Source organism: Calliopsis andreniformis, chromosome 8, assembly GCF_051401765.1.
Source record: "Calliopsis andreniformis isolate RMS-2024a chromosome 8, iyCalAndr_principal, whole genome shotgun sequence".
In the NCBI taxonomy this organism is placed as follows: Eukaryota; Metazoa; Arthropoda; class Insecta; order Hymenoptera; family Andrenidae; genus Calliopsis; species Calliopsis andreniformis.
This window is the reverse complement of record NC_135069.1, coordinates 4,119,481-4,134,909: the sequence shown is the minus strand read 5'-3', so window position 1 is coordinate 4,134,909 and position 15,429 is coordinate 4,119,481. Positions and strand designations below refer to the sequence as shown.

Here is a 15,429-nt window from a genome sequence, read left to right as displayed (position 1 = left end):
TTACCAGTGGGGGCCAGCACGAAGGATGCTGCCCACACCAGCTGGTCCAGCCGCTATGCTACCAGATGGTCCAGCAATAAGGGCTGGTGCAGTGATGGGGCCAGCAAGGGCTGCGGGAAGAGCAGCAGGTCCAGCCAAAACGGCTCCTGAAAAGAGAACCAAGTGCATTACGTTAACCTCTAGCATTTAAAATGTCAGAGGGACACGAATTTCTCGGTAGCTGCTTGTACCATAATAATTTACACGACATAAACAGGAATTAAAAAGCGTAGAAGTATGCAGACGACCATAAAACTTAATTGTAGCAAGCAGTTAACAGATAATAAGATCAATGCTACATCGAAAATCCGATAGCGCAGTAAAAATACGCCTGCGTGGTTGGATTTATTGACCATTGTCGGGACCAGGTCCATACCACGCAATCAAAGACTGCATACACTCCTTGCTACCGATAGACTGTATTAAAATACATCAAGTTCTGTCCTGAACCTTCTCAATAATAACCATGGAAGTCCAAGCAAAATTAAAGTAAAAGTCTCCAAAAAATCCTTTATCAAAAGTAACGCCACCCTCCTCACTCTCTACTCACCCCAAGGGGCAGCCAATGCAGGCAGTGCATGCAGTGCAGGCCATGCAGCAGCTCCTCCAGCAACGCTGCCAGAAACTATGGAAGGTCCAGCAACAGCTCCAGTCACCACAGCTCCGCCATCGACTGCTCCAGAGATGCGAGCAGGTCCTGAGGCTGGTCCAGCAAGCGCAGCTGGTCCCACGATGGGCCCGCTAAGGGCAGCAGGGCCTAGGATAGGACCAGCTAGGGCAGCCCCAGGGGCCAACAGCGCGGAGGGTGCCGCGGCTGCGACCGACAGGGCTGCTACGAGGAAGACCGCTACTGAGGAGTACATGTTGAGAGAAGAGTTGGCGGACTTTGCTGATCGCAAGGCTTCTGGGATACTTTGCCTCGATGGCTGAAGTGGATGTGCTGCCATCGACCAGGACCGATGGTGCTTTTATAGGAGCATTGTCCACAGTCTGAGTGCTCGTTGCTCCCGCCAACCCCAAGGGCGGGGCACAGGACACGCCAAACATTCTCTGCGGGCTGGGCGCGTGGCCGTTTCTTGGCTTATCAGCATTAAGTCAGTCATCGTGTTAGCGACACGCCACAGCAACGCTCAACGCCTCGCAGCCTACCCGTGTGCAAGGGTCACGTGCCCGAGTCGATCGTTGCATCCGTTTCTGGCGCTTTTTATGAGCACAGTTGCCTTGGAATAATGTGTAGCAATCTTTCGAGCAGAGAGACAATTAAGTGTCTATTGTCTGATTGAGGGAGATTAATCTAAATGAGAGGAATGATTTCAGTATAATATAGTAACTTTTCTGCAAGTTTCTAGGCTGATATCTTTTTCAGAGATTTGTTAGTGCACCTAAATGCAACTGCAGGAACATTATTTTACCCAGTAGCTAACACTGAAAAGGATCCTACTTAGTCAGTATTTTACAAGACAACGTCTTCATAGCAGGTGCCATTCACATGTCATCTACCTCATCCTGATCATCACGGCCATCCTGAAAGCCCCAGTCATCGCGACCTTCAGAGGACGTCAGAAGCATCTTATCTTTTACTGATTGAATAGGGTGTGCGTTGGCAGTGCAGTCGTAATACTCGTTGCATCGTGCATCCGCTTAGGCGAGGCACGGGTTGCATTGCCCACGCTTAGTCCCTCGGTTCGCGATTGTCGCCAGGAATGACGATCTTTCATTGTAGAGCCCAAGCGTGTTCGTGCGTGTGTGTCACGGTGACAACAACCTCGCAATGGATCACCGATCATGCCACGGATCGTTTGGAATATCATTGTTGGGCGTTGCGTGCACTTTCGAAGGCGACGAAGGTGACCCGCGACACGATTGTTCGAATAATTGTTCCTTGGTTACGTGAAATTCTCCAGGGGTGGGGGGAGGCGATTCAAATGCCACACCTCGTTTAAGAGAGCACGAAATAGAAATTCCTTGATTTTCTGTTCTACTTTCTTATCGATTTTGGAATAATCTTGTTATCTAAATTTTTTCCGACAGTATTTACAGACACTGTAAAATTGATATCAGCTGCAAGATCGTGAGCTATGGTCATTCTTTGTTTGTAAAAAGAATAAACTCGAATGGCAGATTGCAATACGGTGATCAAACCAAGGTATATTGAAAAGGGATGACAGAATATTTGATCGATCACAGGGAACGATTTTCGGAACGGCTGTATGCAATTTCCGAGCAGAGGAATAAAAAATATCCATCGACAGGTATGTCATCGGTTTTTCGATAGATTCAATACAACCACGTCCATTTCATTGCGAAAATAACGCGCATCGAACCTTGTAAATGGTTTACCATTGCAATGTCCGAAGCGCGACAAAAGTGGATTACCTCAGTTGTTTAGAAACGTTGATCATTACATTGTTTGAAAGATTTTACTTTGATAAAGAATTGAAACAATTCATTTCCTACATATGAATGACGGAATAGCTCTGCAAGATTAAATAAAATAATACTGTGAACGTTTTGGACCAACGTATTCCCATTTAACTATTACAAAATTCAAACGCATATTATTCATTGTTCTTGAAAACTCAATTTCCCAGGTAAAGCATTCACTACCTCGGAGTTAACGCTCTAAATTTAGTTACAGCTTTATTATTCCAAATTATATCAGCGTTGTTTGTACTCCCACAAAAGGGCAAAAGAATATTGCTCCGTACGTTCAAAATACATCAAAATGAAAGAAAAAGCCAGAGCCACGCAGCGGAAATATTTCTTCTGGGCGCGGTTAACAATTCGATCCAAGGCTGCGACAAGCGTTTGCATTTTTTCCCTCAAGTGCACTAAAGCTTTTCCACCCCGTCACGGTTCAGCAGACGCTCGGACTAGCCCCGCCCTTACCCCCAATAAGTTTACCGACCCACGTGCCCAGCGTATGTCGCCTATAAAAGCTCACTTAGCATCAGCTTGCACGGCAATGTTCCTCCGTGATGGCTGATGGAAAGTTGGAGCCGAAGATCTCGCTGGCCTCCGTCAGCGTCGGGGGACGTTTCACGGCTGACAGCTGATCGACTAAGAGAGGGAGCGACCAACAAAAGGGGAACGTGCCCAGCCATGGATCACTCGGCCCAGTTTTAATTGGCGTCGATCTTGAGTGGACTTCTGACGACGCTCGTGGCCACGATGGACCTCGGCATGAGTGTGGACGTCGACCCCTTGACTAATAGCCCCGTCGAATCTCCAGGTAAGCTAAGGTCAAAGGTCCTGATCTATCGAAACGAGTTGCTAGAGACACGAGGAGGAGCTGAATTTTATTTCTAGTATTTATTTAGAGTTGGAACATTGCGTGCGGAACACGAGTGTTCCCCTGTAAACGTGAAGCTGTAAATATCGTGGCGTGAATAAGTCTGGAGATTTGTTTCCTCGTTCCCTCGGTGTAGAAACATGGCGTTGTAAACGATGTGAATATTTCATTTGCTTTGAAAGAATGGTAGCACAATTTTTCGTATATAACGATCCTTGAGGCCCTTCTGGGGGAGAGGTATAAGAAGCAAAGACGCGATTTGGATCAATGTTTAAGTAACCATAGATCTTCGTTTGACCACGTTCGATCCATATGTCCTCGTTCGACGCGCTATCCATAAGGAAATGCTTCCCTTGGATTTAACGAATGATTGCTCTGTTTGTATCTTCCCTGATTTTTGTATTCCCAGGCGATTCACGGGTCGAGGATCAGCGTCCATAGCGGCTGGACCGCGTCGAAGGATCCATCGATTGACCTTCCTCGATCTCTGGCAACTCAAGGGGCATTAACGATCCAGCCCATAACCGTATCTACCTCGTTATCGGCCACACCTCCTATCGTTCGCGCTCGGGAGTCCTCGAGGAACGCGAAAACAATCTTGCCTTCTTGCTGTCATGCTCTGACTGGATTGATCTTTCGTGTTATGTCCCGGTAGCCAACGATCTGTCCCGATTGTAACTTTGATTCGTAACAGTCGAACCGATTTATAGCTCGAAAATGAAAGGAGCGCGAATCGAGGAATTCTCTGCGGAGGTGCTGCGCTGTATTTGAAAATTCTGTGAGTGGCACTCGCTAGCGATGCGCAGGGTGACTTTTATCTATGATGCTTCGAATGAAATTTAACCACCATTTGAGTATAATTCAAATTGGAAAAGAAAAAAATTCATTCGTGAAAATTATTATTTTCTCGATTTTAAAAATAATTGGATCATTCAGAAAAATTGCAAATTTTTTTTTTAATTTATTAGCTAAAAGAAGTTGTTGACAGATATTTTATGTGGAATTTCAATTCACGAAATGAACTTCGTGGTGGATATAGTATAATCTGAAAGCAGAATGGAGAAAGTTAGCGCACTCTAAATTGTTTGGGATACAATGTACCCGACCCAGGTAATGTTGTATTGACTGTATGAAACGTACGAAGCCAAATAGAGTATGAGTACCATGTTATCTCGTTATTATATTGAAATTTACTTCATTCATTACTAGGTTTTAATATGTTGGTTATTTTCCGCAATGTCACGAAAAGTAACGCGTTGTGAGCCAGTGTGCGATCAAAAGAACGTCGAAATTGTAATAAATAATACATTTATGTTGTGCATGGAGCATTATACTAGCAAGTCGGGGTAATCTTCCAGCAGAAATAAAATAGTCCTCGCCCTGAAAGTGCCTGCATATGATTTGCATCTCATAAAGGTTCGCGTAATATTCCCGTGAACTTTTAAGCGGAAGATACTATAGAATGGGAGCAACAATCTCTTCATTTACGATGTTTCAGAAATAAAAATCTAGCTACAGTGTGCTTTCAAGTGTACCCTCAATAATGAAAAAAAAATAAAGGCGAAATAGTATGCAATAAGAGGTCCATTGACGTTTAAGGCTTTTATTTCTCGATCGATTATAATAACCTCTGCATTACCTTTTCTCCAATACTTTCCAAAGAAAGAAAAGACTTATTTTCCAAAGGAATTTCTAAATTAATATTTTTTTATGTCTAAATTGCATCTGTCCAAAGGGAAAAAATGACAAATAATCATTTTTCACTTTGGATGGGCCATGTTCAATGGACGGTCGAGCGTAAGCGACTGACCTTTCAGAATTCGTGAAGGTTCAATGCACTCTCGCAGTGCAACCGTAGCATGACGAAATAGAAGGTTATACACCCACGGAGGGGCCACGATTTTCCCATAAAGACGATCCGTTCTCGGCTCTGCTCCCTGATATTCGTCCTTTTATCGCCCGACCACGTGAAGGAAATCCATGCTCGGTGAATTTCACGATAAATCTTTTCAGACGAGCGCTAAATATAAGTGCAGTTAAATGGGGATCGTTCTCAGAATTGAGTGGCTCGTGCTGATAAACGATCCTGGTTCACGACAGATTTTTCACAGTAATTTCGATTAATTTACTTTAAATTATGATTTGACAATTTCATTTGGTGAAGAATTCTTGATTTCGAATCGTTCTGAAAGAAATTTCGATCACGCTGATAGTTCTGTTATTGAGGGCAGGAGTCTACTCTGATACAATTACCTTAAGTATCTCGAAAGGATTTAAATAGCTATTGTCTCAGACGCAGGAACGCGACGAAAAGTGCTCGCGTCTAGGCGACTGAAATCTGTGGCGGGAATCAGAGTGACCTTAAAGAAACACACGGGTAATTGTCGTGTACAGATCCTACGATAAGTTCCTCGCGCAAAAACAAAAGGTAGATAGCGCTGTAAAGCTCATAGGTTACATGTACGACCTTCCCATAAATTATGCGGGTGACGTTCGTTAGCGTTATTCAAATCGCTCTTGTTCAGACACCTGTGTCGTGAGATCAAAGTAAAAATCAATTCTTTTCGTTTATCATTGAAACAACGTCGGCACGTTGCTCTGAATACGATGGTCGGTCAACCATGAAGAGATTTTTCATATAAGATGTTTGTAAGAATAGATATTACATCCTACTTTAAGTAGCTATTGTTTGAATATTGAAAACTATGTTCTAATTTTTATGCAATTTAATTTTGTTATTTATTCAGAATGAAATTAAGAGGGAGTTAATTAAAAGTTCAAGTGCAACAAGGTTTTGCTGTGCAGGTAGTAGGTTCTTGAAGTGCCCTAAAATAGCGATAAGAGAGTTCGTGATCAATTAGAGATCAGTTTAGTCCTGTTAGTCCTTGTGGTTATCCAGGAATTGACGGACCGTATCGTAAGTCACATTCCTTGCTACCTCACAATTTTCTACGTCTTTCGATATATCGTTCTACCGTGTTGAATCTGTGTCAACAGACCTGGTTGACTCTGGTTCCTTGTTCGGTTGACAAGATCAGAAATTCCTTTGAGATACATGCTACGGATCTCAGGATCAATACTGATCTAACATGACCTATTTTTCCTGTAGAATGTACCATGTAATTACTGTGTCTCCACAAGATTATTTATTTATATACACTTTGCTTCACGAAACCTAATACGAACTTTTCAACACAATAAGACATTGTTCTGTAATTAAATCATCTCCATATATTATCATAAGAGATCAATATTAAAATTACAGCATAAATATCAATCTACAGATCTACTTCACAAGGTACTTATATAAAAGGTACTCCATCCATACAAAAATTTTCGTACGAATATTCCAACCATAATTCAATAAAATAGAAATGCATCGCGAAGGGGCCGCCGTGTACAACCACAAAATCTTGCAACGATACCTTGACCGAGGCTTCATGAAACTAGGATACATGATTAACTTTGTAACTCGACGTAGATGTCACCGAGAGGTTTCCAAAGTTACTGTGCCATCTTGACAGTTCTCCTTTGTTACCAGTGCCCGTGGCCAGTGTGTATTCCACCATGGCCAGTTCCATGAGCTGTGATCTTGCCAGAGGGACCAGCAATTACCACAGAACCAGCATTGGGAGCGGATATGGCTGCGCTTCCTGCATGGGGACCAGAAACCACAGCCCCATGGGACGCTGGACCTGAGAGGACTGCACCATGAGTGACTGGTCCCGCGAGAACTGCCCCATGACTCGCTGGCCCAGCATAAACTGCTCCATGGGACGCTGGACCTGCATAAATCGCTCCATGGGATGCTGGTCCTGCTAACACCACTCCATCGTGTCCCCCATATCCTGCGTAAGCTGGGTAGCCTGCGTAAGCTGGAGCTGCATAAGCGAGCCCTAAAGATTGAAGTAAGTATTTTAATTTATATTTTAATTTATTCAGAGTTTTGCAGGCAATTATTTACTATTTTACTCACCAACTCGGCCATCATAGGCTCCGTCATATCCTTCCACGTGAGCTGGGCCAGCAACAGATGCAGTGACAAGAGCGGAGCCAGCAACAGCACCAGACACATGTACAGGACCAGAAACAGAACCAGACAGCTTCGCTGCTCCTATGGATGGAGCAGCCACCGCAGCTGACCCCACATGTGGACCTGTGACACTGGTCGGACCCAGGGCTGGACCTCCTACTGCTACTCCATGAGCGTAACCCAGGTGACCTGTATAACCTCCGTAACCTCCGTGGTAACCACCCCAAACAGCTTCACGACGTTGTCGAGGATTAGCTGTGACGATGGCGAGGAGGGCTGACAGAATCACCTGCAAGGTGGAGCAAGATGTCGGTGAGTCAGTTTAGAAAAGTTGAATTAGTGTATTAGATTACAAGTAGCAACGCAGCTGCAGCGATGCAAGTCTGAATTTGCAAATGCAATGCAGACTTAGATATCTCGAATCTCTTGATTACTAGACATATAACTGCACGCGTATTAGGAATTAAATCCATAGCAAAGCGTTTCAGAAGGCACTCGCATCGCTGCACTTTATAGCCAAAGTTAGTTATTCAATCCTTCGTAAGGCTCCATAAACCCAGAAGGAAATACACAAACTTCCTGCACACTAAATCCGATTTTCCAAACAACTTTCACACGATTCCTCGAGAATATTAAAAAATGATACACAGCCACGTCCACCGAGCCCAAAGCCGCGATTAAACCAGGTACACGCGTAGGAAAGTTCGCTCCTCCGACCGTGGGATCGCATACTTACGAGGGCCTTCATCTTGCCGATCGCCGATTGCTGAGTGTGCCCACGGACGACTCGCTCGGACTTTATATACTTCTCTAAGATCCCGACCGCGCCCCCGTTGATCCCTTCAAATCATATCCGCTGATGGTGCAGCCTCAGCCATTGTGCAAGAAGGTCACCATCCGGCACACCCTCGAGACACGGGTCCCTTGGCTGACCTTCGAGTCGCGTTGAGAAACGGTTCATTTCCACCGACTAAGGAATCTGAGCAATTTTTTTCCGCCATTGTTTCTCTTGTGCAGTCCCCTTCGTCACGAGTGAGTGAACCGAGGCGCTCGACCATCGTCCTCTGGGAATCGGAGAGGCGACCGAGTTACACCACGAAATTTCTATTCCTCCTTTCGACATCGCCAGCCGATAGATCTATCGTACCCACGGCGTCGCTGTTGTTAAATCGCTGGACGCAACTTCCTAACGAGAGACTGTCTTTCGCGGGGGAACTTTTCGAATTCGCGAAGGGCGCTGGAGATCCCCTTTATCGACGAGCGAAGTTAGATCGTTTCGTTGCAGGGTGTAATGGGATCGAACGCTCCGCGGGGCCATTCGTAGGAACGTTTCCTCTTCGACAGGATCCACCCACCGTCGAAAATACCTCGTTTCTTCGACGACTCGTTGCTTCTCTGTAATTTGTTCCATCGGTGAAACAACTCGATTTATTAAGAGGACTTGGAGAATGGTCTGAGAAGGATGTGTCAGTGGATAAAGGGAGTCACGTTTCTGAGATTGTTGAGAGGTTTTAGATGAATATTAATTTCTTGTTAAAGTCAGATTTTTGTTGTTTCAAAATATAGGGCAATTTTTAGAGTCTGTGTATTTTAAGTAATTAGGCTTGTACTCGTCTGTGGGTAATTAGAACATGTAAATAGAAGTGGGTGAGCAGATTTTTATTTTCTCACGCTCCAAGTCCGTGTTCCTGATCGAAAAATCGTAGGCGGCGAGCCGCGTCATCCTCGCGAGTGAAGCAACCGATCGGTTAGCGGCAACTCGGCCGCCGTAGCATTATGGGTGGGAAAGAGTCACGTTCTCAGGGATTAATACGGTTTTCTGCGCCACGTATCGCCCCGGACGAGGTTAGCAGCGTAAGCGTGTCTATTCGAACGTGACCTTTACTACGTTAGTCGCGAGAAAAGATGTGATCTTGGCTGCACCGATTAGCGCACTTACACTTCTACGCGTTTCCTTTCTTTGCCAAATACCTTATTAAGTTCTGTACGAGGGGAGCTTTTTATCAAACGTTGCGAATTCTTAGTATCAATTTTTAAGGGACTGTTGGTAATGGTTTACGAAATATTAATAATTGAAATTGGGTCGACATTTTAAGGATTTGAATTTTTTATATATTTGAAAATTTTTAAAGGCGAGAAATGGGGATTTAAGAACTTTAAAAGCCTTTTGGTTTTCCAACATTTCGAAAAACCGTAGTGCACAGAAAAATCATGAATTACTAGAACTCTACCTTTAGGTTTATCCTACCTTCGACTCTAGTTCTCTGAAAATCAGTAGATGCGGTAACTATAGTCAGACACACCTTAAACTCTTTTAATTTCCCAATATCTCAAAAGGACAATTTTAAATGACTAGACCTCTATTTCTAGATTCACCCTATTTTTGGCCGTAGTCCTCTGACAATCAGTAGATTCGGCAACCATAGTCAGACACTCCCTAAACTCCTCAGGCAAACTTTCCAAACCCTTTTCCCTTTAAAAAACGTCTTCGCGAACGGTCAAATCCTCGCTGAACTCGCCTGACCTTTATCATCGTGCTTCGATTACCATTCCACTGCCGCCTAGGCTCGCTATGAGAACCAATCTCGATCTCCGTGTTTACCGTCCTTATAACAGCGGCCGATCTGCTGTGAGAATGTCGTATATAAGACGACAGGGCATAGCAGAAAACGAGATCATAAGCACGAAGGCGATCGGCCCGTTTGGATCCGTTTTCTGGCGCGATATTAGTAACGGGACGATTTACAGGCTATTACAACCCGCGGTGAGTTTGCTCGCAGTGCTGGGGCCAATTCGAGTCTTGAAATTCGTAGCCAGGCGGAACGACCGCCCAGTCAGGATTGAACGTGATCAATGCTAATGGTGAGACTGACATTTGCAGTCATTGTCTGCACTGCGGAGTGGACGCAATGCATTGGGATCCTTATGGGAGCAAAGTAGCCTATTATTGGCGCGGATCAGGGCGCAAAAAGTCGCACGTGTTCGAATCGTTTCTCAATTTCGAATCGCTCCGCAGCCTTTGGCGATCGATTCGATATTGGCGGGAGGGAAGAGGAAAATGAGCGATCAATTAGGGGCTGGAGGGCGATGAAAGAAGAGATGACTGTAGTAGAGAGATATTTAATACCTGGTCTTATGATTACTCCTCACTGCCCACCAAAGGGTTAATTGGAATGGAGTAGTAGGAACAAATTAATTGTGTACTAATGAAATAATTATCGGTAGATTTCTGCGTGGGAGTCGATACTTCGTAAGAATCTTTATTTCTATATTTCGAGGATAATTCCAATTGATTGTCAGAGGGCAAGGGGTTAATACCATTCATTTTTAATATTTTTATAAATCTTGCAATTTTATTGTCATGCTACATGTTACGTAAAATTCCCAAGTGGAATTAGCAGTTAAGAAATGGCAAATGACTAGCTTTCAGAATAGGTACCAGCATTGTAATTCAGATTGCTCCATTGCGTCTTAATTCATCATTTCGCCCACTTTACCTGGAACTCACGTCCCCCTATGATGTCACTTACACACGGGACCGAATGATTGTACCCTTCCTTTCATTGCGTCTGCAATTCCTCTGAAACTCTCTGCCTAGTAATGTCTTAATTCATCATAACATATAAATTTGCATACTCGAATAATGCCGATTGTCCACCTGCCCTCTATTATTATGCCACGAATACGTTTGACCGTAAACGAGAAACGTAATCGGTGGTACGATGAAACACTGAATTATGTATGAACAGCGTGGCATATTTCCTTTCCGGGGAATGATACGGAAACCGACGGAACATTGACACGAGCCCGCTTATGCACGTCGTTTCATCGACGTTTATGGAAATTCTCCAAACGTTCCCAAGCAGTTGAGTCTCGTTCATCTGGGGGTGAAATGACTGTGAGAGCATTCGTGACCTTATTAACTTCGACTGGTGTTTCATTGGCCACTGAATACTCATTTCGAGATGATCGCAATGCAGATCTCGGCGGCTTCGTTTTTGCGATACGATACTGTGGAAATTAATTCAGATGGGGTCAGCGGATAAATTGGATTTTAACTCTGGCTCGGTGGTTAGTGTTAATCGTTGAGTGCTTTATAATAGCAATAGTTAAGAGAATAGTTCTCAGCTTGTAGATTAGCTGAGTAGATAAGTAGCTAAGCAATGCAGTAGTTAAGTAATTCAGTAGTTAAATAGTAGTATAGTTCTTTAAATTGAGAGGAGTCTGAGAATGGTCTACCTCTACTTGTTATTTTTAGAATAACGTTATAATTTGATGCAATTATGTTTGATCACTGTAATTTCTCAGTCTACACTGCTCTAATATTTGGGGTACAATTTTTCTCACAACTATGACTCATCATCAGAGGTTGAGATACTCATTATGAGAAGGAAAGTAACACTTAAGTACCAATTGTATTCTGTAAAAAATCCCAATAACCTCTGATTTCTCTCCACCTTCTCGAGGATTTAAAGACAAAGACTGAAATCTTTCCACGTTCATCAATGTGGAAATCGCGTTCTATCAGGCTAGTGCATTCAGCGATGACCTTGGCCGCAAAACCTAGGCTCTTACGCCTCGTAAGCAGATTCTTCTAGAAACCCGTGTAGGAATCGTACACCCCCAAGAGTGAAAGGACCACGCCTCTCGTTCGAAGCTGCCACCGTCTTCTTCCATTTCCCGTCGGCGGGAATTACGAAAGCGTCTGTAATTTGCGACTGTTCCCAATAAAGCCACTCTATTACATCTTCATTCCCTTCTAACACCTTCTCTCGTGTCTAGAATGCATACAGAGTTCACTCTACGTCGTTCATTAAATCAGCATTTCTCGATTTTAGGAGAAAATTCAGCTGGACTTGCTAAAAGTAATTTAAAATATTATTCTGTAATATATTTATCGATAATTTCGCTTGGAACTTCAGTTTTGTGCTTACTCACAAATGCATGAATGCTCCACAGTGAATATACTGACAGTCATTTCGCTTACGATGGCGATAATAATTTGAACTCAGGGAGCACGTAAATTGTTAACGACGCGTTGAAAACTCTCATTCCTAGAACGCAGTATTGACGAGTCGTCATGAAGAAAATGAAACGCTGACTTTTATTACTTTCACTTGATGTTGTTCAGTTTATTTCAACGCGATGTGCTATTCTCTTCTGAAAAATTTGTTCGATCTCTTGTTACAATTGAAGACCTAGTTTCCTGTTCGTAAATTGGAAATTTCTATAGAAAACGTTTCTCTTTTGGGCACCATCTACTTTTTAGGTAGCATTCTTCAGAGTCCTGGAAGCTCAAGGTATCAGGCTATTAAACTCCAAGAATATCCTGCGGTAGGCAGCTTCGTGATTTCAATAAATCCATTCCAGGTGTTATAGCAGTATATACTATTCTAAGTATGTAGCTTAATGAAGACACTGCTTTTGTACAGAAACTGCGTCGACACAAGGCGACATCTCAGTAAATGGCTGGTAAGAGGAACGCTCAAAAGTGGTTGTTTACAGTTCACCGGAACGACAGCTTTAAGAGATGATCCGGCTCGAGGATTCAGTGGTTGAACGTAGAAACGCCAGAGGAATACCCATATTCATGCGAGCTGAAATCGTCTCTGGCGTCATTTAGTGAGAATCTGCTCTCTCTGAGAATCATCTTCCTTTAATCTGCGTGGGAAAATAAGCTCGACGGGATCCGTCTGTTAATCGTTCCATTTTCAGATGCGAAAATTGATCTGGTTGCATCTCGGTTTGGAATTCCGATTCAAAGTGAAATTAGTTTGCCAAGGGGAGCGTATAACTTCTTCCAGTTTTTACTTGTCTTTGCAGAATGTTGGTATGGCGAGAACTCTCTTGCTATTCCTAGAATATTAAATATAGGCACTTGATAATTTTAGGAAACCGTACTTATTCTACAAATAGAAAATCATGTGAAAATTAAAGGAAAGAAAGTTACTGTTTTAAATTTTTAAATTCTCAAATTTTCAAATTGTTAAGTTTTCAAAATTTTAAGTTTTCAAGAAATGAAAGCGCAGGGAGCAATTTTAAATGTTAATATTTCCCAACATAGTAGTCATGTGCATAAAAAAGAGGGTAATTACTGATTTATGCAACTTGACCAGTTCTCCAACTTGGCAGAGACTTATTAAAAGGGATCGCTGCACTTGTGAAGCCCTTCCTGTTAATTTCCCGCGTGTAACTGACTTGTTTATGACCGACCGAGGAGAAAATAAAGATCAGTGGAAAATGACCCTATGTAGTCGTACATCTTCCTCGACTTTACCGTTTACAAAGAGGTTCCATCAGATTCCGCAGGTTAGCACGCGTTCGATGGCTTTTATTTTATTCGTGGTCAATCGCAGAGCCAGAAGAGCCTCATCCATCGCACTCCACCACAGTTAGGTTATCTGGAAGAGATTTAAAGCCTCTTTTAGTATCGACTAAAGCCGTATTTGTGGGGAGCCAAGGCTGAGAAGTTCGAACCCCTTTCTTGGGATCGAATATGATGGGTCAGCATAGGACGATCGACTTTAAAGCCGATTCGATCACGATAGAAGGTTTTATAGACGATCTCGAGTGAGATGAAACACTTTCATACAACCGTTTTTTCGTAGCTCGTTACGAAAATCTTCTTATGGTTTATAACTTTCTTTCCATTTCTTCCATGTTTGAGAAATGTGTTGCACAGTGGTATTTTTTATTATTTTTATGGCAGATGATTTGCTTTGAACCAGGATCTCGTTTGATAGAGGTTTTGACGTACCAAGACGGATATTGTTTCACAAAGGGTTGTTTGCTCGCTGTGCTAGCCATGCTTCAGCAGTCAGTGTAGAGCTTACGAAAGCATCAGGACAGTTCTCTCTATAATCATCAGTAAGCAATTACTGTTTGTCAAGTATCGTGGCGAAGGAAAGACGATCATTGTGGTTTAGGGTTACCTTTGGCAGATGTTCCTGTAACGTGGCACTGGGCAATCTGTCTTACTTGTGACGTAATCATTCTCCTGAAAAGTCGAGGGCTTTGTATCTACACAATTCCAGTTGCCAGGATCTCCATCTCTCATTCGAAAATTGGGTACTATAACATAGAAAAAGTCATGTAGATATGACTTCACTATTTTATTTCTTGGTTAGTTGGTCATATGAATCCTTGAATGAATACCTAATCCAAAGAAAAGTCATCGTTAATCTGCATTCTGATTTCAATACTCCATTTACACTCCATTTTCGAAGAATCAAATCCAATCGAACAGATTCAACTAACAATGCTCCTTCTATTGATTACTCTGTCCCCTGTTGACACAGCGACGTTGTTCACACACAGAGGGAAAATAGAACAAAGATGAAAATTTCACTCGTGGTGAAGGAAACGCGTGGCGACAGATCGTTACCAATACGGAGGAAATTTCGAGTCGAACGAGGAACTTTCTAACGAGCAGCCAGGCCGTGACAAACATGTTATTAGCAAATTGAATGTAACACGGTAAACCGTAGCAACAGGCGATCGAAATTTAATTCGAATCAAATTTACAGGCAACATTTACATATTGCAAGAATAATTACATTCTAGACGTAACCAGTCTCGAAACTAGAAATTCATTTGAAATTATGTAGATAACTAAACTGAACGAATCACTCTAAAAACGTTTAAAAAATTCACAAGCCACTCTTACATAAATTACAACGTAAAGCAGTGACGAAGTGTTGAACTAACCAGCGAACTCGGGTCAAATAACCCTTTATGAATTATTAATATTCTCACCTTATTTCGCGGCTGTTCCCCGACCGCGATTAATGAAACTTCCAGTCTCTACTCTTTCCTCTTCCCTGTCATTTTTGTTCCCCCTGGATTCATCTGGGTATCCTTCATCGTCTTATGAAAAGGACGAACCAAGTAATCGCTTCGACTACACTAAATCATGGAAACCTTCCACCGATAATGCACGAGGTCAAGTGAAGTTCTGGGAGCTGCCTTTTGATCATGATCAAACGTTACTTGTTCCATGGAAGCTAACTACTTTCCATCATAGTTCTGTGTTAACCGCGATTTAGCTCGAGTTTCAGGTGATACA

At 42.9% G+C, this 15,429-nt stretch overlaps 2 protein-coding genes across 2 annotated transcripts; both read right to left on the bottom strand.

Annotated features, from left to right (window-relative positions):
* On the bottom strand, window positions 1-902 carry LOC143182336 (uncharacterized). Its single transcript, XM_076383289.1, has 2 exons — window positions 590-902; window positions 1-146 (listed from the first exon to the last, which is right to left on the bottom strand). Exons 1-2 carry the CDS (start codon window positions 900-902, stop codon window positions 1-3), a joined length of 459 nt encoding a protein of 152 aa, XP_076239404.1.
* A 5,963-nt stretch (window positions 903-6,865) lies between these two features.
* On the bottom strand, window positions 6,866-8,112 carry LOC143182449 (uncharacterized). Its single transcript, XM_076383441.1, has 4 exons — window positions 8,101-8,112; window positions 7,308-7,653; window positions 7,117-7,227; window positions 6,866-7,026 (listed from the first exon to the last, which is right to left on the bottom strand). The coding sequence occupies exons 1-4, from the start codon at window positions 8,110-8,112 to the stop codon at window positions 6,866-6,868; spliced, it is 630 nt and encodes a 209-aa protein (XP_076239556.1).
* Between the last annotated feature and the right edge of the window lie 7,317 nt (window positions 8,113-15,429).

Excerpts from the sequence above, each read along its gene's own strand:
- LOC143182449 (XM_076383441.1), bottom strand. Across the intron at positions 7,228-7,307 it reads AGCCTATGATGGCCGAGTTG|GGCTCGCTTATGCAGCTCCA; the intron begins GTGAGTAAAATA and ends TTCAATCTTTAG. Across the intron at positions 7,027-7,116 it reads CCATGGAGCGATTTATGCAG|GTCCAGCGTCCCATGGGGCT; the intron begins GTCCAGCGTCCC and ends CAGTCCTCTCAG.
- LOC143182336 (XM_076383289.1), bottom strand. The coding sequence starts at position 902 with ATGTACTCCTCAGTAGCGGTCTTCCTCGTAGCAGCCCTGTCGGTCGCA. Across the intron at positions 147-589 it reads TGCATTGGCTGCCCCTTGGG|GAGCCGTTTTGGCTGGACCT; the intron begins GTGAGTAGAGAG and ends TTCTCTTTTCAG.